We start from the raw sequence: 24,251 nt of genomic DNA, 5'->3' as shown, positions 1-24,251 counted from the left end.
TAGGAGGAAATATTTTTTCACTCAGAGAATAGTTAAGCGCTGGAACGCATTGCCAGAGGTTGTGGTAAGAGCGGATAGAGTAGCTGTTTTTAAGAGAGCTTTGGACAAGTTCCTGGAGGAAAAGTCCATAGTCTGTTATTGAGAAAGACATGGAGGAAGCCACTGCTTGCCCTGGATCGGTAGCATGGAATATTGCTACTCCTTGGGTTTTGGCCAGGTACTAGTGACTTAGATTGGCCACCGTGAGACCGGGCTACTGGGCTTGATGTTTCATTGTTCTGACTCAGTGAGGCTATTATGTTCTTATGGATGACAGGCTGATCAGGGCTCCCTTTTTGGCTGAGGGTTGGCGCACTGTGGATCAGGTGATGCAGGTGCTGGAGGACCTAGGCTGGATTGTGAACTACAGAAAGAGCAATCTGACACCCACACAGTTGCTGGAATATCTGGGAGTTCTCTTTGACACAACTGCAGGTCGTGTCTGTCTTCTAGAAGCACACAGACAGAAACTGTGTGCCCAGATTTCATCTCTTCTGGAACAGGCAGCTCCTTCACAAGGGATTATCTTCAGGTCCTGGGGTCCATGGCTGCCACGTTGGATGTGGTTCATTGGGCGAGGGATCACATGCGTCCTCACCAGCATGCCTTACTCTCTTGCTGGATTCTGCACAGACATGCTTTACAGACTTATCTTCTCTGGACTCTGGAGGCCTGGGCCAGCATGGATTGGTGGCTTCTCCCACAGCTGCTCTGCAGGGGAGTTCTGCTGTGGATTGCCTCCTGGATTGTGATGAGAGCTGAGGAACCCACTGCAATTGTTGTTCTATCCAGGTGTGTGCATAAAATTAAATACTACTAAGACAAAATTATTATGGTTTGGGCCAAAATTTGAGCAATTGCCCAGCTCAATTTTGTTAACCTCTCCCTGGCCCATGATAAATCGAGTCATTCGGTGGATCGTGGTCCATCTGGGCCGCGTCATTCTGGTGATTCCAGATTGGCCTCACAGACCATGGTACGTAGATCAGTTATATCTTTGCAAGGGTAGCAGCCTTTGGCTGAGCACCCATCCAGACCTCCTTTGGCAGGGTCCAGTCTGCATGGAGATCCCAGATTGCTTTGCTCGTATGGCATGGCTCTTGAGCGTGCACAAAGGCTATTCTGATGTGGTTATTCACACACTCCTTAAGTCTAAGTCATTTATAGTTTCTGCTTACGCTAAGGCATGGAAGGCTTTCCAACACTGGTGCACTCAGGACCAGGTGGAGCTTTATTTGGCTCTGATCCCAGTGATTCTCACATTTGTTTAGGCTGATCCTGATAAAGGCCTCAATGTGGCGTCTCTTCAGGTCCAGGTGGCCAGGCTCTCTTGTTTTAGACCCCGGAATCGTCATTCCTCTTTGGCATCTCATCCTGATGTTGCTAGATTTCTAAAGAGGGCTCTTCACATCAGACCACTGGTTAAGCCACCGTGCCCTTCCTGGGACCTCAGCCTAGTGCTGCCTAGCCTCACCAAAGCTCCCTTTGAGCTCCTTCGGGATGCTTCCCTCTTGGACTTGATGTTCAAGACCATCTTTCTGGTTGCTGTTACCTCAGTGCGGCGTGTCTCAGAACCCCAGACTTTCTTGTAGGGAATCATTCCTCTGTATCTCGGAGACTAGGATTTCTCTATTTACGATTCCTTCCTTCCTGCCGAAGGTGATTTCGGCTTTCCATGTTAATCAGGAAGTGTGTTTGCCTGTTTTTCAGCCTACTGGTTCCAGCAAGATCGTCTTTTGAAGAAACTTGATGTGTGCAGAGTGCTTCTTCGCTACCTGGAGATCACTAACGACTTTCGTCTCTTTGACCATCTGTTTGTGCTGATTCATTCTGTTAAGCGGGGCGCTCCCGCTTCGAAGGCCACAATTACCAGATGGATATGTAGGGCCTATATTCTGTCAAGGCGCATTCTACCAGGAGTGTGGCTTCTTCTTGGGCCAAAGTTAGAGATTTGCAGGGCAGCAACATGGTCCTCTCTACACGTTTGCCAAGTTTTACAGAGTGGCAGCGAGACAGGACACTCCCTTTGGGTCCTCAGTCTTACAGGCTGGCACAATTAGCTTTTTGGGGACTGCTTTTGTATGTCCCATCTTCCTAGAATATCTCACTTATTGCACTGGAAAAAGAAATTATGTACTTACCCTGTTAAGCTCTTTTCCAGTAGATGGGTGAGACATTCTAGGCTTCTGTCCTGTCCTTCCTGCACCTTCCTACTGTCTCAGTCTGTTTATGCTTCTCCAAGTTGATTTTTGGATGCCTGTCAGCCCTGGGGGCTGGGAAGAATATTGTATATATGTTTCTTTTTTCTGCAGGAATAGTTTCTAAACTCCTTTGAAGCCTTTGTTGGCTGTTTGCAGTTGATGTTCTCATGTTACTTCTTGAGCAAAACAGTTGTTGCTGAACTTGATTGCAATTGGTGTGTCTACACAGTTATTTTGTGGCTCTTGGTGCTTGGGTACTAATTGTAGGTGGAGCTAATGAGCCCAGTGAAGTATAGCAGAGGCACAGAGAAGAAATCCTTAGTGGATTACTTCTGCAGATGGCAAGTGGCCATGGTGGCACTACCCATCTGTCTAGACTGTCTCACTTATCAACTGGAAAAGAGCTTACCAGGGTAAATAAATAATCTCTTTTTTAAAAATATGATAAACACACATACAGCATTTTGGTGCAGGTTTAAACGTGTGTTGGTATTTGAGTGCTGTTGGGGTTGGTGCTAGAAACCTGTTATAAAGGCACTTGTATTGTTTTTTTTGTTTTTTTTTAATGTACTTCTTGCATAGACACTATGGCCTTGATTGTTTAAAGTCCGCCTAAAGTGACATAGTGAATGTGACATAGTAAATGTCTGCAGATAAAGTAATGTTATTTATATTTCTACAGTTATGTATCTCTCCTGCAACAATGTAATCCTCTTTCACATGGAGTTATATTTTTCCCCCCTGTAACTAAGTAACCTTCTCCTTCACTGTGTTGTAATTGCTTCCACATACTCCTCCATGGACTTCTTAGTAACATAACATAGTAAATGACGGCAGACAAAGACCTAAATGGTTCATCCAGTCTGCCCATTAGTTATTCTCATTAAAAATACATGATTAATTTAACTTGTCTCTTCTTTGATATTTCTGGGCCATAGACTAAAGTCCACCTAGTATTGTCCTAAGTTCTAGCTGCTGAAGTTGCCATCTAAGCTCACTTCGGCCTATCCAATCATCCCAATGTTTGTAGGATATCTACTGTAAAGTCTGGCCAGTAACATCCTCATGTTCCAAGTTAGTGGCATTCCCATTGATGCCCTCCCCAGCCCATCCTACACCGAATCACCATATATGGGATACAAACCATACAAGTCTGTCCAATACCAGCCTTAGTTCTTTAATTTATAACATTTGTTTTCTAATTAGAGAATCCTCTGTGTTTATCCCATGCTTTTCTTATTCTGTAAATCACCTGGAACTTCTTCTGGAAAAGTGTGATTAAGAAATCCTGATTAGATTAGATCATGCATATTCACTAGGGATATCTTGAAAACCCGATTGGCTGGGGGTTCCCCAGAACAGCTTTAAGAATCACTTATCTAAAACATATAGCTTTGGCTCAGGGACTGAAATACCAAGTGTGTCTGCATTATCTTGTTGTCCATGGAGAAACCCTATTTTAGGTAAGTAAGCAACTTTGCTTTCTGAATCTTAAATATTAATCTTCAGTATTCTTTGGCAATTGTAATTTCTTAGATATGTTACAGAAATTTCCAAGTAAAGAGCATTGCAGTAATGTATTTCAAAAAATACCAATGATTGTACCTAAAGTCTAGAATTCTCATAAAAATTTGATTTAATAAACTGAAGCTGTTTTTAAGTTAAAAAAGTTATCTTAACCAGAGTGTTTATCTGAACATCCATTCACAGAGCAGAATCCAACATAGTTCCCAGAACCTTCATCACCAGAGCTCAGTAGAATATATTCTTCAATTTCCAGAGTCCTGGTTCATTGTGGATTACAACAAAGAAGCCAGTCTGTTATTGAGAAATTTTCACTTGGATAACTCAAAAGATAAGAAGTTTTCAGGGTTTCTTTTTGTTTGAGAAGTCATGTAGTGTGATTCAAATCTGATGCCTTTAGGGAGCAGAGTTCAGATTATATCTGCCTACTAGGAAAACAAGCTTTCAACACTATTGACCATCACTTCCTCATTATTCGACTCGCTGAGATTGGCATCCAAGATGTTGCATTGCAGTAGTTCCCTTCCTTCTTAAGTAACAGAACCCAAAGTGTATAAATGAGCTCAACCCTATCAAAACCGAAACCAATCAAATACGGGGTGCCACAGGAAGCCCTACTATCCCCTCTTTTATTCAACCTCTACCTTAAACCCGCCCTAGATATAGCACACAAACATCAAATTTGGATCTACTCCTTTGCCAATGACATCCAACTTCCTTTAGGGAAGAGATGTGTCTCCCAGATTGTGAAACTCCGCAACTGTCTAATGGAAATCAAAACCTGGATGTCTACAAACTGCAACTAAATGCCTCGAAAACAGAACTCCTTTGGATCCTCAAAGAGCACTGCACTTACACCTGTACCTCTCTTATCAGGGAAACCACTATCCTAACTGCAAAAGACCAAGCACGTAGCCTGGCAATACTTCTCGACACAAACCTTTCATTCTACTATCTCCAACAGCTCCGTGAAATAAGAATCTGCTTCTCTGAAACTGACTTTACCCAACTTCTCTATCCTCCATCCTGTCCCACATGGACTGTAATGCACTATGGATTGACAGCAAAAAATCTCCAGCACCTACAACACGTACAAATTAGACTCTTAAAAAACCTCCTTGCCCTCAACACCATCTCAGAAGCACTATCATCAGCCCACTGGCTACCCATTACTAAACATATCTTCAAGACCAAGTAATAACACACAAGTCCATACACACCCAGCTACATATCAACTAAATGTCCTCTATATGTCCCAAACAGACCACTCCTCTCCCTCTCCCACTTCTCTCCTGGTCGTGCCCTCCAACTCCAGAGAGCTAGACACCGTTCCTATTCCCACTTCCTACGAAGTTATTGGAATCAACTGCCTCCTCACTTCAGATCCTTCAAAGGGCTTCTGAACTTCAGGAAAGCAATAAAAACTTACCTCTTCCCATAAATCTAGTCACTCTCTTCTATCTATATGTATTCTGATATACACTGATCTAGATCCACTCTGTTAACTGAAGATGGAAATAATCATATGTTAACTTAAAAATGACCAAATTGTATGCTAAACTTGACTCTTTATATCTAACGTTACTGTAAATTCATAATTTGTCTATGCATTATGTATGTGAACCTTGTTACCTGTTCTGAACTTAACAGGGATGACAGGATATAATACCAAATAAATAAAATATTTATATTTGACATTACCTACAGTTGGAAAATTAAATAAAAATTGAATTTTTCTGCATAATGTTCTTGACAAGGGAGAAAGTCAGTAATGAAAACATATATAATGGGGATAAACCATTTGCAATTCTAAATATCATAGTACATAATTTAAAGGTTTTTTAGCCTCCAAAGGCAACCAATAAAACCTTTAAAAATAATGGTGTTTCCTGGTCAAATCCAGCTGCTGTATTTTGTAAAGTTTGCAAATGTTTTTTGTTTTTCAGATCCACAAACAGAGTCAAATGCAATAATCTGTGAAAAGACAAAAGCTTGAATATTATTCCTAAAATGGTTAAATATAAGATATTTCTGAATTCTCCTCAACTGGCAAAGTTTGCCAGATGCTTTCCTAGTTAGTAAATTAAGCATCAAAATATAACATTGACTCAATGATAATTCCATAGAATTCTTAGAGGTTTCAATGGGAAGTATGTTTTTAGAGGACTATCTTGGTTTTGGGTAATATGTTCAGTGAAGGATCTAACCATAGTAGTTTTATCAATATATAATTTCAGGTGATATTATAAAACCCAATTCTCAATAGCATCTATATATTGAGCATTGGCTATAATACCATTAAGTACGAATGTAAATGAAGAATAGATCAGAATGAGAAGAGTAATATCTGCATAAGTATACAAACATGCTTGTAAGTTTTGTAGAGCCTTTCTAAGGGAAATCATCAAAATATTAAGAAGAATTGGAGAGAGCAGAGAGCCCTGGGAGACTCCACACGTGGCTACCCATGTATGAGATTACTCCATATGTTCTACTTGAAAGAAACCCTTTGAACCAATTGACTGTGTTTCCAGTTTCGCAGTCCGACTCCTAAAAAACCTGGGCTTCCGCGACCACGTCACCCTTGCACTAGCATCCATGCACTGGCTGCCTATCCAAAAACGTTGCACCTTTAAAGCCTTGGTGTTATCCTTCAAGACTTTCCACAAGATGATACCAAACTACATAGCATCAAAACTACGAATTTATGTCCCCAACTGATCACTGAGATCTCAAACAGAAAAACAGCTGATCCTGCCACCTGGCCGCTCACTCAAGTCTGAGACAGTCAGAAGACGCTCTCATTCTCATTACATATCCAGATTATGGCACATCATCCTCCCCCCATCCATTAGATCACTAGACAGTCTTTGGAACTTCAGGAAAGCCGTGAAAACCTTCCTCTTTACAAACCCAGCTCCTTAATGACTCGTGTCTACACCCCTGATGGATGGATCTCAAAGACACCACCTAATTACACCAAACGGAATCTCACTAAAACTCCCATGCCACCGCCAATATAACCAGAATTACTACTATATTCTCCAACAAGAAAGATGCTCCCACCTGCTAAGAAAAGCTATTTTACCTCTGTTATATCTACACTGAAAACGCTGCAATTTAATTACCCTATGTCCACTAAGTCTGTATGTTATGTTTACACTGTAAATGCTGTAAAGTCTGTATTTCTTAATAAAGTTTGTCCTACCCATTCTATGAATGTACTCTTGTAACTCGGACGGGCTAAATAAATGACTAAATAAAAGGATCCCAGTTTGGCTATTTGGAATGCCTTTTTTAGGGGACTAAACAAGTAAACTGGTACTGGCTTATAAACGAACATAATCGCAATCAAAACAGGCTGTAAAGCTTGTCGGCGTCACTGACAGTGTGCGCCCCCTCCCCCCCCCCAAAAAAAAAAAAATTAAGTCGTGCATGCAAAGGCAAGACCTTTAAAAACCGACGTAGGGAGACCATTAAGAGGCATGGAAAAACAGTGACCAATTAAAAAATTAAAGAGACAAGACCTTTAAAATTAAGGTTAAGGAGGTTTTTAAAGGTCTTGCCTTCACATGCACGACTTAATTAATTAATTTTTTTGATGCGCACACTGTTGGTGATGCCAACAAGCTTGGTTGTTTTATTACATCTCGCTTGCCTTTCTTTGTTTGTTTGACACATATTTGAGGCAAGTTGTTTTCCTTTCTCTTGTCTGTTTGGATTATAAAATAAACCTGCCAGGATGTTTGGGGGGGGGAAAAAAAAAATGCCCAATTGGGCAGGAAAATCGAATCAAAAAATCAATTCAATAGACCGAATTGAATCAAAAACTTTTTCCCTGAATTGGGCAGCACTAATACTTGTATATAATGTATAAATCACTTTGCTTATGCCACATAAAGGTGATACATCAAATGCATTCCCCATTCCCCTTACACTCTGTGGCATCCAATGTGATGTCTTGGTGAATCGGTGTTCTTTTTTATAAGCAAGAAAAGGTATCTGTGTTCAAATGCGAGGCCATTCTTGGAGTGGGGTAATCACTGAGGGACCACATTAAGTCTGCAGAACCTGAGTTGGAGACCCTAGTTTATTTTTATTGAGCAATGGAAAAGATGCTGGTATTCAGTATCTGAACTCCCTTTGCCCGAATTCAACATGGCATCCTCCTTCACGTTTTGTGTATTACACATCCATCTTTCCCTTTGTGCCCCACCACCTCAAAGTCTAATATTGCCTCTTTATTGTCCTGATCTGGACAAAAATGTATTAAGTTAGTCTTATACAAAGGTATGTGTTTATTTTCTGTTTCTGTATTAATAGGGATTGAGTGTCCCCAGTATGTTAATATTTAGCAAAGTCTGTCTGTCCTTATTGTTTAACTATAGCACTCTAAGGATTTGGGGCCGAGAACATATTTATGCTGTTCCTAAGCAAGCTCTATGGCTTTTTCCACAAATTCCAGGTCTTGCTCCTAAATGTGTTCTATTTCAGCTGCAGAAGTTGGGTGACATTTGATATAATCATGGCTTACTCTTTATTGAGGAAGGCTCTTTCTTTTTGTTGGTCATCAGCCATGGAAAACAATGATAGTGTATTTATTTTGATAACGATGCCATGACGTGATCAGTTGGATTAGAAAGCTTAGACTGGCCTGTGTGTTTAGCTGCATGCACTGTCCTGCCCCTTCCTACTGATCTGCAAGCTGTTCCATTGGCTTTCTTTCTGTTTCCTGCTGCTTTCTTGCTTCATTATTGAAGGGAGGATTCAGACCTATCCAGGTAATTTCCACTAATGGATCTGCATGGCAAGTTCTTCTTTAATAAAGGAGGCTCTTTAGTGCTAAACTGTTTAAAAATAAGACTTTCTGGTTGCCTGGGCATCTTTATTATACACTCAGTGCAGTAACCTTGTGTTAGATATATGCTACAGCTCAGCACACAGTTCCCTAATGCAAAACATAAAGAAAATGTCTCCTACTGTGGTAGCAGTCAAATAAGGTGCACAAAAATACGAGAGCACCTAAGATGCATACGCACAAAGCCTCCTCATATAGTAGTTATATTATGTTTACAAAAACAATTGTGAATGTCAATACCTCTGTGCATATGCTAGAAAGCCTTTCAGCATAATTCCAACAATGTTTATGCACAGAATAGCATTGCAGCACAGGTACAGAGGTAGTCACATGCATCCCCTACTGCCGATACAGTTTTTGCAGTACCAGCTCACAAAGAGTTGCATGTGCTGGAATGCTATCCTGTGCGTTAGTTAATGTGTTGTATTTATTTACAGGCTAGCACAAATTTGTTCCAATCCATCTTCCCCTTGTCTTTCTTTCTTTCTTTTACCCATCCCGTTCAGTGAAGCAAGAAGAAAGTTGCAGATCCTGTATTTTAGAAATAAAGAGAAGAAACAGACTTGAAATCCTCATTATTGCTAACTAGAGAATGACCCGGGGGTAGATTTGTCCCCACAGGAACTCAATTTCCCTGTCCCTGCCCCATTCCTGAAAGCTCTGCCTTAACTGCACATGCCTTGAACACTTACGATTTAACAGTATTTGAGGCTTGTGCAGATGAGGCTGAAACTTGCAGGAATGGGGATGGGACAGGAAAATGAGTTCCCGCAGGGATGGGGAAAAATTTGACCCTGTGTCATTCTCTATGAGCTAACCTTTCTCTCCTCAGGCCTTGCATTAGGCCTTTGGGTCTTCATTACAATTGGATCAAAATAAAATGATTTTTGTGCACAGCTTAACAGAAGGCATCCACAGTAGTGCCAAAATTGGGTTCAAAAGCCAAGCTAAGCTGTGTGCAAAGCCTAGCATGTTTTATTATATTGGCTGCTTAGTTATGGTCATGATACCATAACTTACAAATCTTGGGATCTGTTCTTCCCTGAGATCATCAGTTTGGTGATAACTGATCAGGGAGGACTTGTAGCAAAGTGTCATGTGATTGCAGATCAGAAGGTCCTATTTTTAAGTGAGTGATGAATTTGTACTGTTGTAAGGCTAAAGATTAAGAACAGGGGCAGTACACATCTGGAATACCCATAGCTGCTTATAATGGGTAAAGGGCTATAAGGATTTTGTGTAAAGCATAGAGCCGTAAGACTGTATGAGCTTGCTGCATAGCTCCTGGCCTGTGTAGTAAGCTCTTCAGTACAGGTCTGCTTGACGGAGGGAATACGATGAAGATGGAGAAATTCCTGAGTGAAATAGTGGGAGTAGGTATGAATCGATAGTTTACCTTTCAAAAAGTACAAAAGAAGTTACATGGAAATACTTTTAAAACGAATAGGGTAAAGTTAGTTTTTCACTCAACAAATAGTTAAGCTCTGGTATTAGTTGCCAGAGGATGTAGTAAAAACTTGTATCTGTGTTTAAAAAAATGTTTGAACAAGTTCTTGGAGGAAAAGCCCGTAAGCTGATATTATAGTAGAAATGGGGAAAGCCACTGCTTATCCATGGGTCAATAGCAAGGAATCTTGCTTCTCCTTTTGATTTTTTGCCAAGGGCTTGTGACCTGGATTGGCCACTTTTGCTAGAGGGACCATCGGTCTGACCCAGGATGGCTGCTGTTATGTTCTAGCTCTTTTATATTATTTGGGTTTGTTTCTGTTTTAGGTTGGGGGTTGTAAAGGGAGAGAAGAGGTAATTTCAAAATTGTGTTCAAATATCAGACATCACTATCAGACTTCACAATATTCCATCCTTATTTAGTATATATATACAGCTGATAATTGGGTTTTTGAAGTATCTTATGGGGTCAATAAATTGCCCACATATCAGTGCAGCCTTGACAGGTATATTTCAGCCATTTACTGCTGGTTTGCACCAGTAAATGAATCAAAACTATGCATCTGCTTTTTCTATGGGTATTTGTCTAGATAAACCATCCCAAGCTATTCTTGTTTTCCTGAAACTACAGCCACTCTGGGAATGCTTCCTTGTGTGCAGATACATGTTACATTTTGCCTGCATAGTGTGGGCAATTTTCAAAACTGTGTTATGTAGAGTATCTGTCAGCGTTTGGACAGGGTTTCAGAAAGTTAGTTGTTAACTATTGTCAGGATTTAAACTTCAGAAAAATGCAGAAGCTTGCTATAGCTCTGATCTGGTTTTAATTGATCTTAATTGGTTTTCAATAGTAAATGAATGAGTCCTCCAGGAAATGTTGTTACAAAAATGTCAGGTTCATATTTTTCTTTTCTCTTTCTCCAGTTTTTCCAGAGACCTCAGATCCAGCCTCCTCGTGCTACAATACAGAATAGCAGCCCTTCCATTCGTCCTGGTGCTCAGACACCAACTGCAGTGTATCAAACCAATCAACACATCATGATGGTGAACCATCTGCCAATGCCATATGCAATGCCGCAGGGCCCACAATACTGCCTCCCACAGGTAATGTATGTCAGCTTTTAACTTACATCCTGCCATGCCCTCGGGGCTCCAGTGCAGTCTGCAACAAGTAACAATATACTGTATTTAAAATAAAACTACCTCCACTGGTCTCGAGAATTTGTGCAAAATGTTCTTTATAGTGGGAATTTGAAACTTCTTTTGTCTTATCCGTTGAGATGATGCGGTATATAAACTTAAGGTTTGGTTTAGTTTAGTATAGTTTATGTTCCTACTTTCCTCCCTGTAGTTCTTCAGGAGACAGTACTTTGCTTGAAAAATAGTTAATGTGGACACCCTAAGAGTAGTCAAATGAAATAATAGATTACAGCAACTAAATTAATGAAGGGCCTCTCATGGCTTTACAGTGCAACTACCATGAAGTTTATTTTCAAAAGATTAAACTGGATATCTTTAGCAGTTTTAGTTAAATCTGCCCAGTGGAGAAGTAACTAGTGGTTCTAACCTAGTTTGTTGCAACATATTTCAAGGCTCACTGGTCAATGTTTTGTTCTGCTTTTTTTCCTAGTATCGGCACAGCACACCTCCTTATGTGGGGCCTCCGCAGCAGTATCCTGTGCAGCCACCTGGGCCAGGCCCGTTTTATCCGGGTCCAGGTCCGGGGGAATTCCCAAATACCTATGGTAAGCACAGCAGATATAGACAGTAATTGTAATTTATTTGTTTTGTGATTAATAAATAGATAGAAAGTACACTGGGCACTGTAGATACTTGTAAGGTTTTTCTTAATGCAAATTCTGTTACATCCTCTCCAGAGTTAGTACGATAGGTGTTTTATCTCAACCTGCAACCAGGTCTTGCAGAAAACTACATTTTTTCTCTGCTCCTTCCACTTAGCTGAGGAATACAGAGCCCCCTACAGTTTTTATTTCTGCAAGTGAGCCATGCAGAAGTGCTTCTGATCTGCTTCTCTTTCTTTTTTTGCTTAAGTTTGTCCTTTATCAGTGGCTTCGGTGGCTTGAGACACCTTTTGAAGTGATTCTCTGCCTAAGAAAGGAAGCAGTTTTCGCAGAGTTGGACTACAACTTCACAGGGCAAGCTTCGGGTGAACCTGTGGAGCCAGCCTTCTGTGTGCCACCTCTTGGCTCAGAGTCCATTCTCCTGGGAGCAAGCTTGCCTCATGACCTTGTCAGAGGCTTAAGCACAAGGCTGTATGCGCCCTAAGAGCCCTCGGGGTATCAGGGCACAGACTGCATTTTCCTGCCCCCGGTCGTGTGGCGAGGAAACAGGTTTTGATCTGGGTCCATCCAACTGGCAGCCTGAAGATCCAAAAGATTGATGTGTTTGGAGAAAATTTGAGGAAAAAATTATTTTCCCTTCACTGAAGCTGCACGATAGAGCTGGAAACTTTGGAGACTGTGAGTACAGCCCCATTACTTTCTATGGGAGAATCGGTGGGGGGGGAAGCTTAGTTGTCATGTAACCTTGTGCCATGTTGTGAACGCTAACATCAGGCCCTTGAAAAGACATTGTTTGGCTACGGGCAGCCAGTGAGCCGACAATAGATCCTGAGAGACAGAGTTGCGGGCATGGAGGTTGTTTAGAAGTCTGATTGCTGCAGTTTGTACACACTGGAGATGTATGTTCTTTTCTGTGAGACTGTTGAATAGGGTGTTGCAGTACATGTGGGAGAGGACTAAGGCATAGAGTAGTTGGATGAAAGTCATACTAAAAAAAGTAGTTCCTTTAAGAAAGGATTGGACAATTTCCTGCTGGAAAAGGGGATAGAGGGGTATAGATAGAGGATTACTGCACAGGTCCTGGACCTGTTGGGCCGCCGCGTGAGCGGACTGCTGGGCACGATGGACCTCAGGTCTGACCCAGCGGAGGCATTGCTTATGTTCTTATGTTCTTATATTTTGGAAATGTCATAGGTAGTAAAATGAAGAAGATACCACCTGAGAGATATGGTTTGAAATCAATAGGTTGGAGTCAAGGAGTATTCCTAGGCAGCATGCTTGGTTCTTTGCAGTTATGGTAGATGAGTCCTAGTGTAGTTATGGACGAGTGCAGTTGAAGTGTTCTTTGCGGATCCAAAGGAGTTCAGTTTTGAAGGCATTTAGTTATTTGTTGTCAGACATCCAGTTTTTGATTTACAAGAGGCATTTTAGGAGTTTCATGATCTGGGCATCGTGGGTTTTTCCTAATGGTAGGTATAGTTGGATGTCATCCGCGAAGGAGTGAATCTGTGATTTGTAGGCTATGTCTAGGACTTGTCTAATGTAGAGATTGAACAATAGGGGAGATAGTAGAGTTTCAAGTTTATTCAAATTATTTGATTAAATGCTTTTCCAAATTACAAAGCGTTGTACAAAAGATAAAAAAATATGATTTTAAAGAAATCACTTATACATAATATATTAATCAGACCTACAAGGGTAGAGCCCCCTATGGAACACCGTATTTGATTGGTTTTGATGTCAGGAAGGAGGTGAACCATCAAAATGTAGTGTCTTGGATTCCAATTTCAGAAAGCCGTGCAATGAGGAGAGAGGATGGTCTAAAGTGTCAAACGCCGTGCTGAAATCCAGCAGCACCAGAAGAACATCATTACACTTATCCATGAATTTCCAACAGTCATTGATGATGTTGAGAAGGATGGTTTCAGTACTATGGAATCTCCTGAATACCAATTGGAAGATGGATAGAGCTCTTTGTTTGTCGATGAAGGAGTTTAATTAGTTTAACATTTTTTTTTTCCAGGATTTTGGAGATGAAGGGTAGGTTGGCAACAGGTCTAAAGTTACCAGGCATGTTAGGGTTGAGTGTGGGTTTTTTTCCAGATTGGATTTTGTCCGACTTCAGCGGGACAGGAAGCTTACTCTCCGTCTTCATCTCGACCTCTTCGCTCAGTGTTCAATTCCCATGGAGACCCCTCCCCCCAAATGCTTTGGACTTAACGGCATGGCTTTTGAGTGCCAAGCCTTGATTCAGAGAGGTTATCCCAAAGTAGTCATTGCCACTCTGTTGAGGACCAAGAAGCCCTCTACTATGGCAGCTTACACCGAGACTTGGAAAGCTATCTAGCAGTGGTGTGCCAGGGACCAGGTGGAACTGTTACCTGCTCCCATTCTTGTGGTCCTGGCTTTCTTCCAGGCTGGTCTAGAGAAGGGCCTGGTGGTGGCTTCCCTCAAGGTACATGTGGCAGGCCTTTCCTGTTTCTGAGCGCTCAATGATTCCAGTGTGCTTATGGCTCATCCAGATGTGACCAGATTTCTCAGGGGGTCACTTCATTGCAGCCATCCCTGCGACAGCCTTTTTCTACATGGAATCTCAATGTTGTGCTGAAGAGGCTTGCAGAAGCTCCTTTTGAACTGCTTAAGGATGTATCCCTTCTGGACATTATAGTCCAAAAACAGTGTTCCTCAAAGCGATTGTTTTGGCAAGGCGTATTTCTGAGCTTCAGGCTCTCTCTTGTAGAGAATCTTTACTCTGGATTACGGAGACCTTGGGTTTCCCTCCATACAGTTCCTTCCTTTCTTCCAAAAGTGGTTTTGGATTTCCATGTCAACCAGGAAGTTCGTTTGTCTGCCTTTCGTTCCATGGGGTTGAAGCAGAAGGAAACTGGATGTGCGGAGAGTCTTACACTATTACTTAGAGAGGACCAATGACTTCCGTCTTTCTGACCATCTGTTTGTCCTGACCAGCCAATCCAGAGGGAGGTGGGCCGGTGTCTAAGGCCTCTTGCCTGATGGATCTGCTTGGCCATTTTGTCGAGTTACATCGCCTGTGGTAAGCAGCCGCTGGTTTCTCTCAAAGCTCACTCGACCAGAGATGTCACAGCTTCGTGGGCAGAGTTTCAAGCGATTCATCTGGCCAAGATTTGTAGAGTAGCTTCTTAGTCTTCCCTTCATACCTTCACGAGGTTCTACAGAGTGAATGTGGTGGCTCGGTTAGATGCTGCTTTTGGGGCCTCAGTTTTGTGGGCAGGCTTTTCTGTCCCACCTTTTATAAATTGCCATTTCTTTGGTACGTCACTTATCATACTTACTCCAGAGTGGATGTGACAGAATGAAAGCTTAGGTTCTTACCTTTGATAATCTTCATTCTGTAAATCCACGGATTACTGTTTCTTTCTGTATTGCCTACATTGTTCTGCATCAGATGTTTCTCCTTTTAGGCTTAAATATCGTCCACCCAGCAGACGGGCCCTGTGGGGAATCGTTCTACAGATGTGGGTACATATCTATACCACTGGCTTTGTTCCAGTTTGTGCTTGTTGCTTGCAGCAGGTTGTTTCCATATTGCTGTCATGTTCTTGCTTGTTTTTCATGTTGCCTGTTTATTAACTGTTTTGTTAAGTATTACAGAGCAGAACAGAATGCTGTTACATTGATGGTCCCTGTGCCACCTTTGTGTGTATGCTTTGTTCCAGTGCTATTCGTTTGTTTTTGGACTCTACTGTAGAGGGTCTCTGTGTTCTTCAGCTAAGTGGGAAGAGGAGAGGAAAAAATGTGAGGTTTTCTGCAAGACCCAGTTCTTGGGTTGAGATAAAACACCTATTGTACTGACTCCTTCGTGGATTTACAGAAACATAAAACATAAAAACTCACTTTATACCGCTAAGTTCTATGCTGTTCACAAAAGATAGAGAATACAGAAGAATACAGCCACAAGATATCTAATTTCCAAAAGATTAAAATATATATATATGTTTTTAAAGCAGAATGAAGATTATCAAAGGTAAGAACCTAATCTTTCAATGTAGTACTGAAACCAGCGTATGTCCTGAATAAAGGAATTCAATTCTGAAATTCATTGCCAGAGTATTTGGTGAAAGCAGTTAGCTTAGGGTTTAAAAAAAATTTAGATAATTTCTGGAAAAAAGCCTTAAGCCATTAATAAGATGGTCTTGGGAAAATCCACTGCTTATTTCTAGGATAAACAGCATACAATCTGATTGTAGCAGTTTTACGGGTCTTGCCGCTTCTCAGTAGAAAGAACTGATGTTTCAGCTATCATGTTTTTGCTTTCTTCAGGGATTTCCAACTAACTTTCCCACCAAAATTCAAGTTTATGGTCCTTGTTCTCAATCAGGTCTGTGGACCCACTATATATCCAGTGATGATCCTGTTAGGTCATATGGAGTCTACAGTGCATGTTAGCCCCCTTCGCGTTCATCTTAGATCAACTCAGTGGTCTCGAGCTCTCGAACCATTCTCTCAGAAGATTGCACTCACATCATCACTTCCTCAATCTCTTCAGTGATTTACAGGCAGAAGTTTAGCAGGAAAAATATAAGAAATTTGTTAGAACAAAGGTGCCAGTTCCAGTCCAGTCTGCACTGGTTCTTCACCAGGGCAGAGACTGACAGGAAATAGAATTAAAAGCACAAAGTAAAAAGAAAAAAAAATAAAGTTGTTAGTACAGATGTGGGGTGTCTTAATTGAGTGACTATTTAACTTTGTACCACTTGGATTCTCTAGCTTTCTCTTCAGAGCAGCTCAAATATAAACCAAATTTTCTTACATGCAACACACTCTGACAAGCATATAACAGCAAATCATAAAATGCAAACCGGCACAAGTAAAACTAGAAAACCTTTTGATAGTAAAATCTCATCAAGTATAAATCCCACAATACACAGTTATTACTGGAACTTTTCACAAATGTGTCATCCCATCTAAGCCACAATTTAAGGGTTGCACAAGGTCTTTTGAGTCCTATCTCAATCTGTCTATACTCAATCATCAATCAAAACTGCACAAGGACTTTTGAGTGTAAAATACCATCTCTCACCTTGTCTATGCAGTATATAATACCTATTGCACTAGAAAAAATGAAATTCTACTTACCCAGCTGAAAATGTTCTTGAAGAACCGAGACGAGCCCCCAAAATGTAAGGTTTAGGAGGGGTAATGTTGAAGCGAAGGCGGCCTTACGATCTGCCAGGTTCCGGGTTCAATACCCTCGTAGAAGATTCTCATTAGGAAGTGAAATTACTGGCAAAGACAGCTAAGAATGGTTGCATAAAGGATATATATTGTACAGAAATAGGCTTAATATTACAGAAAAGCAAGATTTATAAAGATACATCAAGCATTACAATTGTACAGATAGAAATAAGCTTTACAAATACAGAGGCTGCTTCTGTGCTCTTGTGAATGAAAGAGAAAAGACAGTTTATCTGCCATCCAGAGGAAAGAGAGAGGGGAGGGGGTGATGTAGAGAGGAGGCTTTTATAGGTAAAAACTATTGTATTTCCCAGTATCTTTCTGTTTATAATTTGTAAACTGTTAAATGGTTAATTTAATTGATAAGGAAGGTGTAATACTTGTAGGCATGGTAGATGGGATTAGTCTCTGGCTTCTTTGTCCCATTCAAGTAGCCTATCTTCTTGACAAACAATCCAGTCTGGCTGGATGCTTCATGCATTTGAATTTTGTGCAGGAGCATTTAGGGTCTATCTGCATCAACATTCCAGAGTCAGATTGATATAATGTCCCATAGGCCTCTGCTGACATTGGTTAGGCCAACCGAAAATGCTGGCTCTAGCAATGCTAGGCTGACAGTGATCTTCATCAAATCTTTCCAAAGAACTGCTCTTTCAAATGTCTTCACATCAAAAAGTTTGATCACAGACTTGTCCATATATGCTTGGGGAGCTCTCCTGGATGGTCTCAGAAGACAGGGTCACCGGTCTGCTCAAGAACATAAGTTCCATATAACCCACTTGGAACTCAGAGTGATTTGGATTGCTTTGAAGACTTTTCAACAGTATATCCAATCCGATCCCTTTGTTCACACTGACATGAACAATCAAGGAGGGACGGGCTCTCTCTCTCTGTCAAGAACCTGAGGTGATTTGGAATTGGGCAATTGCTCAAAACGTTTTCCTCAATGCTGTGTTCAAGGGGCACAAAATACACTTGCCAATAAGCTCAGCATATATTTTGGCTCCATGAGTGTCCACTCCACTCCATGGTCTTCCATCAGATAATTTATCAGTGGGGAACTCCTGTGATAGATCTATTTATATCCCCCAGCAATTACAAACTGCCTCAATTCTGTTCCGGACAATATTCTCCTCATCGTCTAGAGGCGGATGCTTTGCTTCTGAATTGGACGGACAAGTTCCTTTCTACTTTAGCTCACGGTCTAAGATCCAATAACTTTGCAAATCTCTCCATCTTTTCTCACTCAAAGTCAACAGTTTCTTTTGCATCCCAATCTACAGTCGTTATACCTGACAGCTTGGTAGTGCTCAGAACGTATTCTTGTAGGATCTCTTTGAAACATAATATTTTGCCATCTCAGCTAGTCTCTAAGTTGCCTATTCTCCTCAAGGGCCCTATGTTCTGCTGCCCAAGGTTTTTTGACAGTTTCAGATTTTCTTGAGATTCCTAAGAGAATTGTTTTAGTTTATCTGGTCCAAATATCTGTAATGCCCCCCTACCCCTACAACTTTTTTTTTTTTTTTTTTGAGACTTGAATACTCCTTTTCTAAATTCAAGTCTCCCTGATATTTTCTTCCTATTCTAGAAACAATTAATTTGCCTATATCCTTTATCCTGGAGGTGTCAGCCTTTTAGACACTTACTTTTGTTTACTTTGTAGTTCTTTCCTTTTCCCATTGCCCCTTTGTTTCTTTTAATTGTCTCATTTATTTGATTGTAGTTTTTTCTCCTTCTACCCTCCTCAAACAAATTTTTTTAAGTGTACATCGCGAAGATTTCTTTTTGAAAATTTTGCGTTATATCAAAAAATATGAATTCAACGTACCTTGAGCTAGTACTGAAAAAAATGGGGGCTAATTCCAAATAACGTTCCTTCTTCCCATCTTTACAGATCATTGTTTTCTGCCATTACTTGTTGTATAAGCACTTGCTTTAAAGTGGTCAAAGGGCAGAGTAAAAGACTCAAATTTTCCCTGTTCAGTTGTGGATTAGAAATTGGTTATATGATAGAAAACAGAGGGTAGGGTTAAATGGTCATTTTTCTCAATGGAGGAGAGTAAACAGTGGAGTGCTGCAGTGGTCTGTATTGGGTCCTGTTCTATTTAACTTATTTATAAATGATCTGGAAATTGGGACGACGAGTGAGGTGATTAAATTTGCAGATGACACTATAAACTGTTCAAAATTGTTAAATGCAAGTGGATTGTGAAGAATTACAGGCGGATCTTAGGAAATTGGAAGACTGGCAGTCCAAAAGGCAAATTAAATTTAATGTGGACAAATGCAAAGTGATGCACTTTGGGAAGAATAAGCTGAATCACAGTTACCGGATTCTAGGGTCCACCTTGGGGATTAGCGCCCAAGAAAAGGATCTGGGTGTCATCGTAAACAATACGATAAAACCATCCACCCAATGTGTGGTGACGGTCAAAAAAAGCAAACAAGATGCTAGGAATTATTAAAAAAGGGATGGTTAACAAGACTAAGAATGTTATAATGCCCCTGTATGGCTCCATAGCGCGACCTTATCTAGAGTATTGCATTCAATTCTGGTCTCCTTATCTCAAGAAAGATATAGTGGTGCTAGAAAAGGTTCAAAGAAGAGTGACCAAGATGGTAAAGGAGATGGAACTCCTCTCGTATGAGGAAAGACTAAAACGGTTAAGGCTGTTCAGCTTGGAAAAGAGACAGCTGAAGGGAGATATGATTGAAGTCTACAAAATCCTGAGTGGAGTAGAACTGGTACAAGTGGATCGATTTTTCACTCCATCAAAAATTACAAAGACTAGGAGACACTTGATGAAGTTACAGGGAAATGCTTTTAAAACCCAATAGGAGGAAATTTTTTTTTCACTCAGAGAATAGTTAAGCTCTGGAACGCGTTGCTAGAGGATGTGGTAAGAGCGGATAGCGTAGCTGGTTTTAAGAAAGTTTGAACAAGTTCCTGGAGGAAAAGTCCATAGTCTGTTATTGAGAAAGACATGGGGGAAGCACTGCTTGCCCTATATCGGTAGAATGGAATATTGCTACTCCTTGGGTTTTGGCCAGGTACTAGTGATCTGGATTGGCCACTGTGAGAATGGGCTTCTGGGCTTGATGGGCCATTGGTGTGACCCAGTAAGGCTATTCGTATGTTCTTATGTTCAAAGGCAGCACTTTAGGTAATCTTAATGGACTTGGGCAAAAAAATGGTAGAATAACAAGTTGAAGGTACAACAATTAGTATTTTACAAGAAACTTGGTCAAAATAAAATGCCTTATAATATTAATCGACAGCTTTTATGCCTTTCCTTCAAGCTGTGTATTTGTGTACTTAGCACCTCATTAGTATAAAATATTAGATTTTATCATGAAAAGAATGAATGTTAGAGGTGGACATGCTTGTTCCATTGCAGTAACATGAAAGTGTAACTTTTATTCTCTGCCAGTCTAAACAAGTGAACTAAGACATTTTTTGTATTCTCTCCCAATTTCCTAGGTCCCCCTTTCTACTCTAGTCAACCAGTATATCCATCAACGCCTATAATTGTGCCTACGCCACAGCAGCCTCCACCTGCTAAACGAGAGAAGAAAACGGTAAGAAAATCCATGACAACTCCTGTGAATGACCTTGGCATGCAATCTTTGGCAGCAGTGTGAATGATCTTCACCACATTTTAAAAATGCATGAAATCTTAAAATTAAAGGTCCCTTTATGACTTGGCTGAAGTTGAATAATACTTTAGGTGAGCAGGCATGCAGCAGTATCAGGAATAATCCCCAGGTTTTTATTATTGGTCACTGTTCCTCAGACACTGGGAGTTTGTTTAGAAGCTTGAGAGGAGGCAAAGTGACACTCCAGAAATAGCCAGATTTACATCTAACAGGTGTTGATAAAGAATGTTTCTGGCAGGAAGAGCACAAGTTGTTGTTCTGAGCAGTCTTCATACTGTTGTGACGTAAAGTATTTTGAATGAGGACCTGGAAGCTCTAGGATACATGCATATTTAGCATTGCAGGACATGCCTTGATAAGCATTTATCCATCCCCGCAACTACTGTGGAAAGAGTGGTACTGCTTGTTCAAAAGGAATTGGCCTTTTCTTGTGTTTGGATTATTTCTGTAGATTAGAATCCGTGATCCAAACCAAGGTGGCAAGGATATAACAGAAGAAATCATGTCTGGAGGCGGAGGAAGCAGAAATCCTACTCCACCTATTGGAAGATCAAGCTCAACACCTACACCACCTCAGGTAAAGAGGTTAGAGCGGAGGGGCTGATGATTACAGACACATGCTGTAGCCATCTCATGTTGCACTTGTATGTTTTAATCTCTAGAATAATTTCACTTCCTCAGATGTCTTCATTTTTTCATTTAGAAAGATGCCTTTTAAAACCTAGAAATTTATTCACACAAGTTTTAAGTTCATTTGTGTGTTGTGAGTTCTTGGGCAATAATAAATACAGGTTTGGGGGTGTTATTATTGTGGAAGGCTGACTATTTAGTACACTGGTAGGTGTATGAGTTTTTGATAGAATGTGCTGGGTACTATTATGTTAGATGTTTGTAACATTTTGGGAATTAGAGAATGGGTTAGTCTTTTTCATGCTGCTAGACCAGTCCAAAGGAAGTAAAGATAACTGAACTGTTCTGGTGACAGGGCTGGTACAGTTTGGACTATTTCAGCATTTTTTTACCTCCTCCAGAGGTTTTGGTTGATCTGGTGTGGTTCAGTAAATCTTTTGCTTAGGCCTGACTTCTTGGCAAGTCCTTGGGCCAACATTGCTCCTCAGGTTCAGGCCATAGCCTTTACCCTAGTGGAACCATAAGTGTTTTGAACCCTCTGAGTTCCAAACTAAAGCCCCCAGACTTTACCTTGATCAGACTTGCTGGCAGTGGTCACAGGTTGGGGGAGATGCCACTCTTGACCTAATCTTTAACGGACTAAGGGGACCTGCCAAGGAGGTGGCGGTACTAGCCCCACTAGGAAACAGTGATCACAACACGATCCAGTACAGGCTAGAAATTGGATCATCAAAGGTGAAAAGAACTACAACGACAGCACTGAACTTAAAAAAGGGAATTATGATGCCATGAGGAAAATGGTGGGAAAGAAACTCAACGACACCGCAAGGAAGATGGAGTCCGTAGAAAAAGCCTGGACCCTACTCAAAAGCATGGTGCACGAAGCACAAAACCTGTGCGTCCCAAAGTTCAGGAAAGGGTGCAAAAAAAATAGAACAAAAAACCCAGTGTGGATAACAAATTCAGTGAAAAAGGCGATAAGTGACAAGAAGGCATCATTCAAAAAATGGAAAAAAGACCAAACAGAGGACAACCAAAAGGAGCATAAAAAACACCAAAAGGAATGTCACCGAGTGGTTAGGAAAGCAAAAAGAGAATATGAAGAGAGACTGGCGGGGGAAGCAACAAACTTCAAATCATTCTTCAGGTATGTCAAGGGGAAGCAACCAGCAAGGGAGGAAGTGGGACCCTTGGATGATGGAGACAGAAAGGGAGTGGTAAATGAGGAAAAGGAGATAGCTGACAGGTTAAACGAGTTCTTCACGTCAGTTTTCACGAGGGAGGACACAACCAACATTCCGGAACCCGAGGAGATCGTAAAAGGAGATCAGGGTGAAAATCTGGTCTAACTAGAGGTGAGCAAGGAGGATGTCCTCAGGCAGATAGGCTAAAGAGCGACAAATCGCCAGGTCCGGACAGCATTCACCCAAGGGTACTCAAGGAACGAAATAGCTGAGCCACTTCGACAAATATGCAACCTATCCTTGAAAACTGGAGAGATTCCGGAGGACTGGAAAATAGCAAATGTCACGCTCATCTTCAAGAAAGGCTCAAGGGGAGACCCAGGAAACTACAGGCCGGTGACCTCGGTCCCGGGAAAGATGATGGAAGCGCTGATTAAAGACAGCATCTGGGAACACATCGAAAACAATGGGCAGCTAAAGTCGAGCCAGCATGGCTTCTGAATAAGTTCTCCCTGGAAAAGCGGAGACTTAGAGGAGACATGATAGAAACCTTCAAGGTCATGAAGGGCATAAAAAAAGTAGACAGGGACAGATTTTTCATATTATGGGGAACCACAAGTACAAGGGGGCACTCAGAGAAATTGAAAGGGGAAAGGTTTAGAACAAACGCCAGGAAGTTCTTTTTCACCCAGAGGGTGGTGGATACATGGAATGCGCTACCGGAGGATGTGATAAGCAGGAGCACGCTCCAGGGATTCAAAGAAGGTTTGGATAGGTACCTGGAGCACAAAGGGATTAAGGGGTACAGATAAGAGTAGAGGTAGGTTATAGGGATAGGATTAGAGGTAAATTACAAAATTAGTTAGGGACCACTGTTTCAGGCAATAGGCCTGATGGGCCGCCGCGGGAGCGGACCGCTGGGCAAGATGGACCTCTGGTCTGCCTCAGCAGAGGCAACTTCTTATGTTCTTATGAGAGGGATCCCTAACTCCCCCCCCCCCAGCTCTTTTGAAGAGACAAAACAGAAAAAAAGGAATTTGGTTCTCTAATTTTATTCCTCTTGCTGATAGACAATTGTGTAATATGTCAGAAAGTCCTGGCAAGAGGGATTCCCATTATGAAATGGGGTTGTCTCCACGGTCATGCAGGCCTGCAAAGTAAAGGCCCTTGGGGATCCTTGGCTCCAGCTCTAAATGGCTCTGTAACAGATTAGGACTTGTGGTTGTTTGTGCCCCTTCCTTCTCCTCAGAACAGCTGGGATCTTATGGGTGAGGGGAGGGAGGCAGCAAAGGGGGATCCCCAGATCTAGGAGACCTCTCCATTGCCAAGGAGAAGTCATCGCCCATGGTAAGACTGTTCTGTCATAAAGAGCTTTCTCAGCTCATTGATTTAATGACTGAAACTCTACATCAGTAGAATCCAGCACTTTTGCAAGTTTTGAGTTGTATTTGTGCACACTGCTTGCCATGTTTTGTAGGTTTTGATCCATAGATGCAAATGAATTACCTTAGGAACCTGACCTGTAGCAAGAAAAGTGACCGTTGATAATCTTTGGATAACCTGAACAGTACTAAGGTGTTAATTTTTTTATAAGACAGTATAAATAATTGAAGATGTCGGTCATCATGGGCTTTGTACAGTAGTGAGGTTCTTGATTTAGAATAAGATCATTTGACTCTGGTAATGTTCTGAGATT

The 24,251-nt window shown here is 41.2% G+C and overlaps 1 protein-coding gene across 8 annotated transcripts in view; it reads left to right on the top strand.

Moving 5' to 3' along the window:
* The window catches only part of EIF4G3 (eukaryotic translation initiation factor 4 gamma 3), a 298,034-nt gene that overhangs the window by 139,591 nt on the left and 134,192 nt on the right, over positions 1 to 24,251 (top strand). For all 8 annotated transcript variants that reach the window (XM_033921697.1, XM_033921695.1, XM_033921696.1 and 5 more), the window contains 4 exons: positions 10,993 to 11,172; positions 11,699 to 11,813; positions 20,566 to 20,663; positions 21,193 to 21,318. In XM_033921697.1, the coding sequence (XP_033777588.1) occupies positions 10,993 to 11,172; positions 11,699 to 11,813; positions 20,566 to 20,663; positions 21,193 to 21,318 (519 nt within the window). The remainder of the gene's footprint in view (positions 1 to 10,992; positions 11,173 to 11,698; positions 11,814 to 20,565; positions 20,664 to 21,192; positions 21,319 to 24,251) is intronic.

This window comes from Geotrypetes seraphini, chromosome 15, assembly GCF_902459505.1.
Source record: "Geotrypetes seraphini chromosome 15, aGeoSer1.1, whole genome shotgun sequence".
NCBI classification, from domain to species: Eukaryota; Metazoa; Chordata; class Amphibia; order Gymnophiona; family Dermophiidae; genus Geotrypetes; species Geotrypetes seraphini.
The sequence above is the reverse complement of the archived record's forward strand: the minus strand, read 5'-3'. Positions and strand labels throughout refer to the sequence as shown.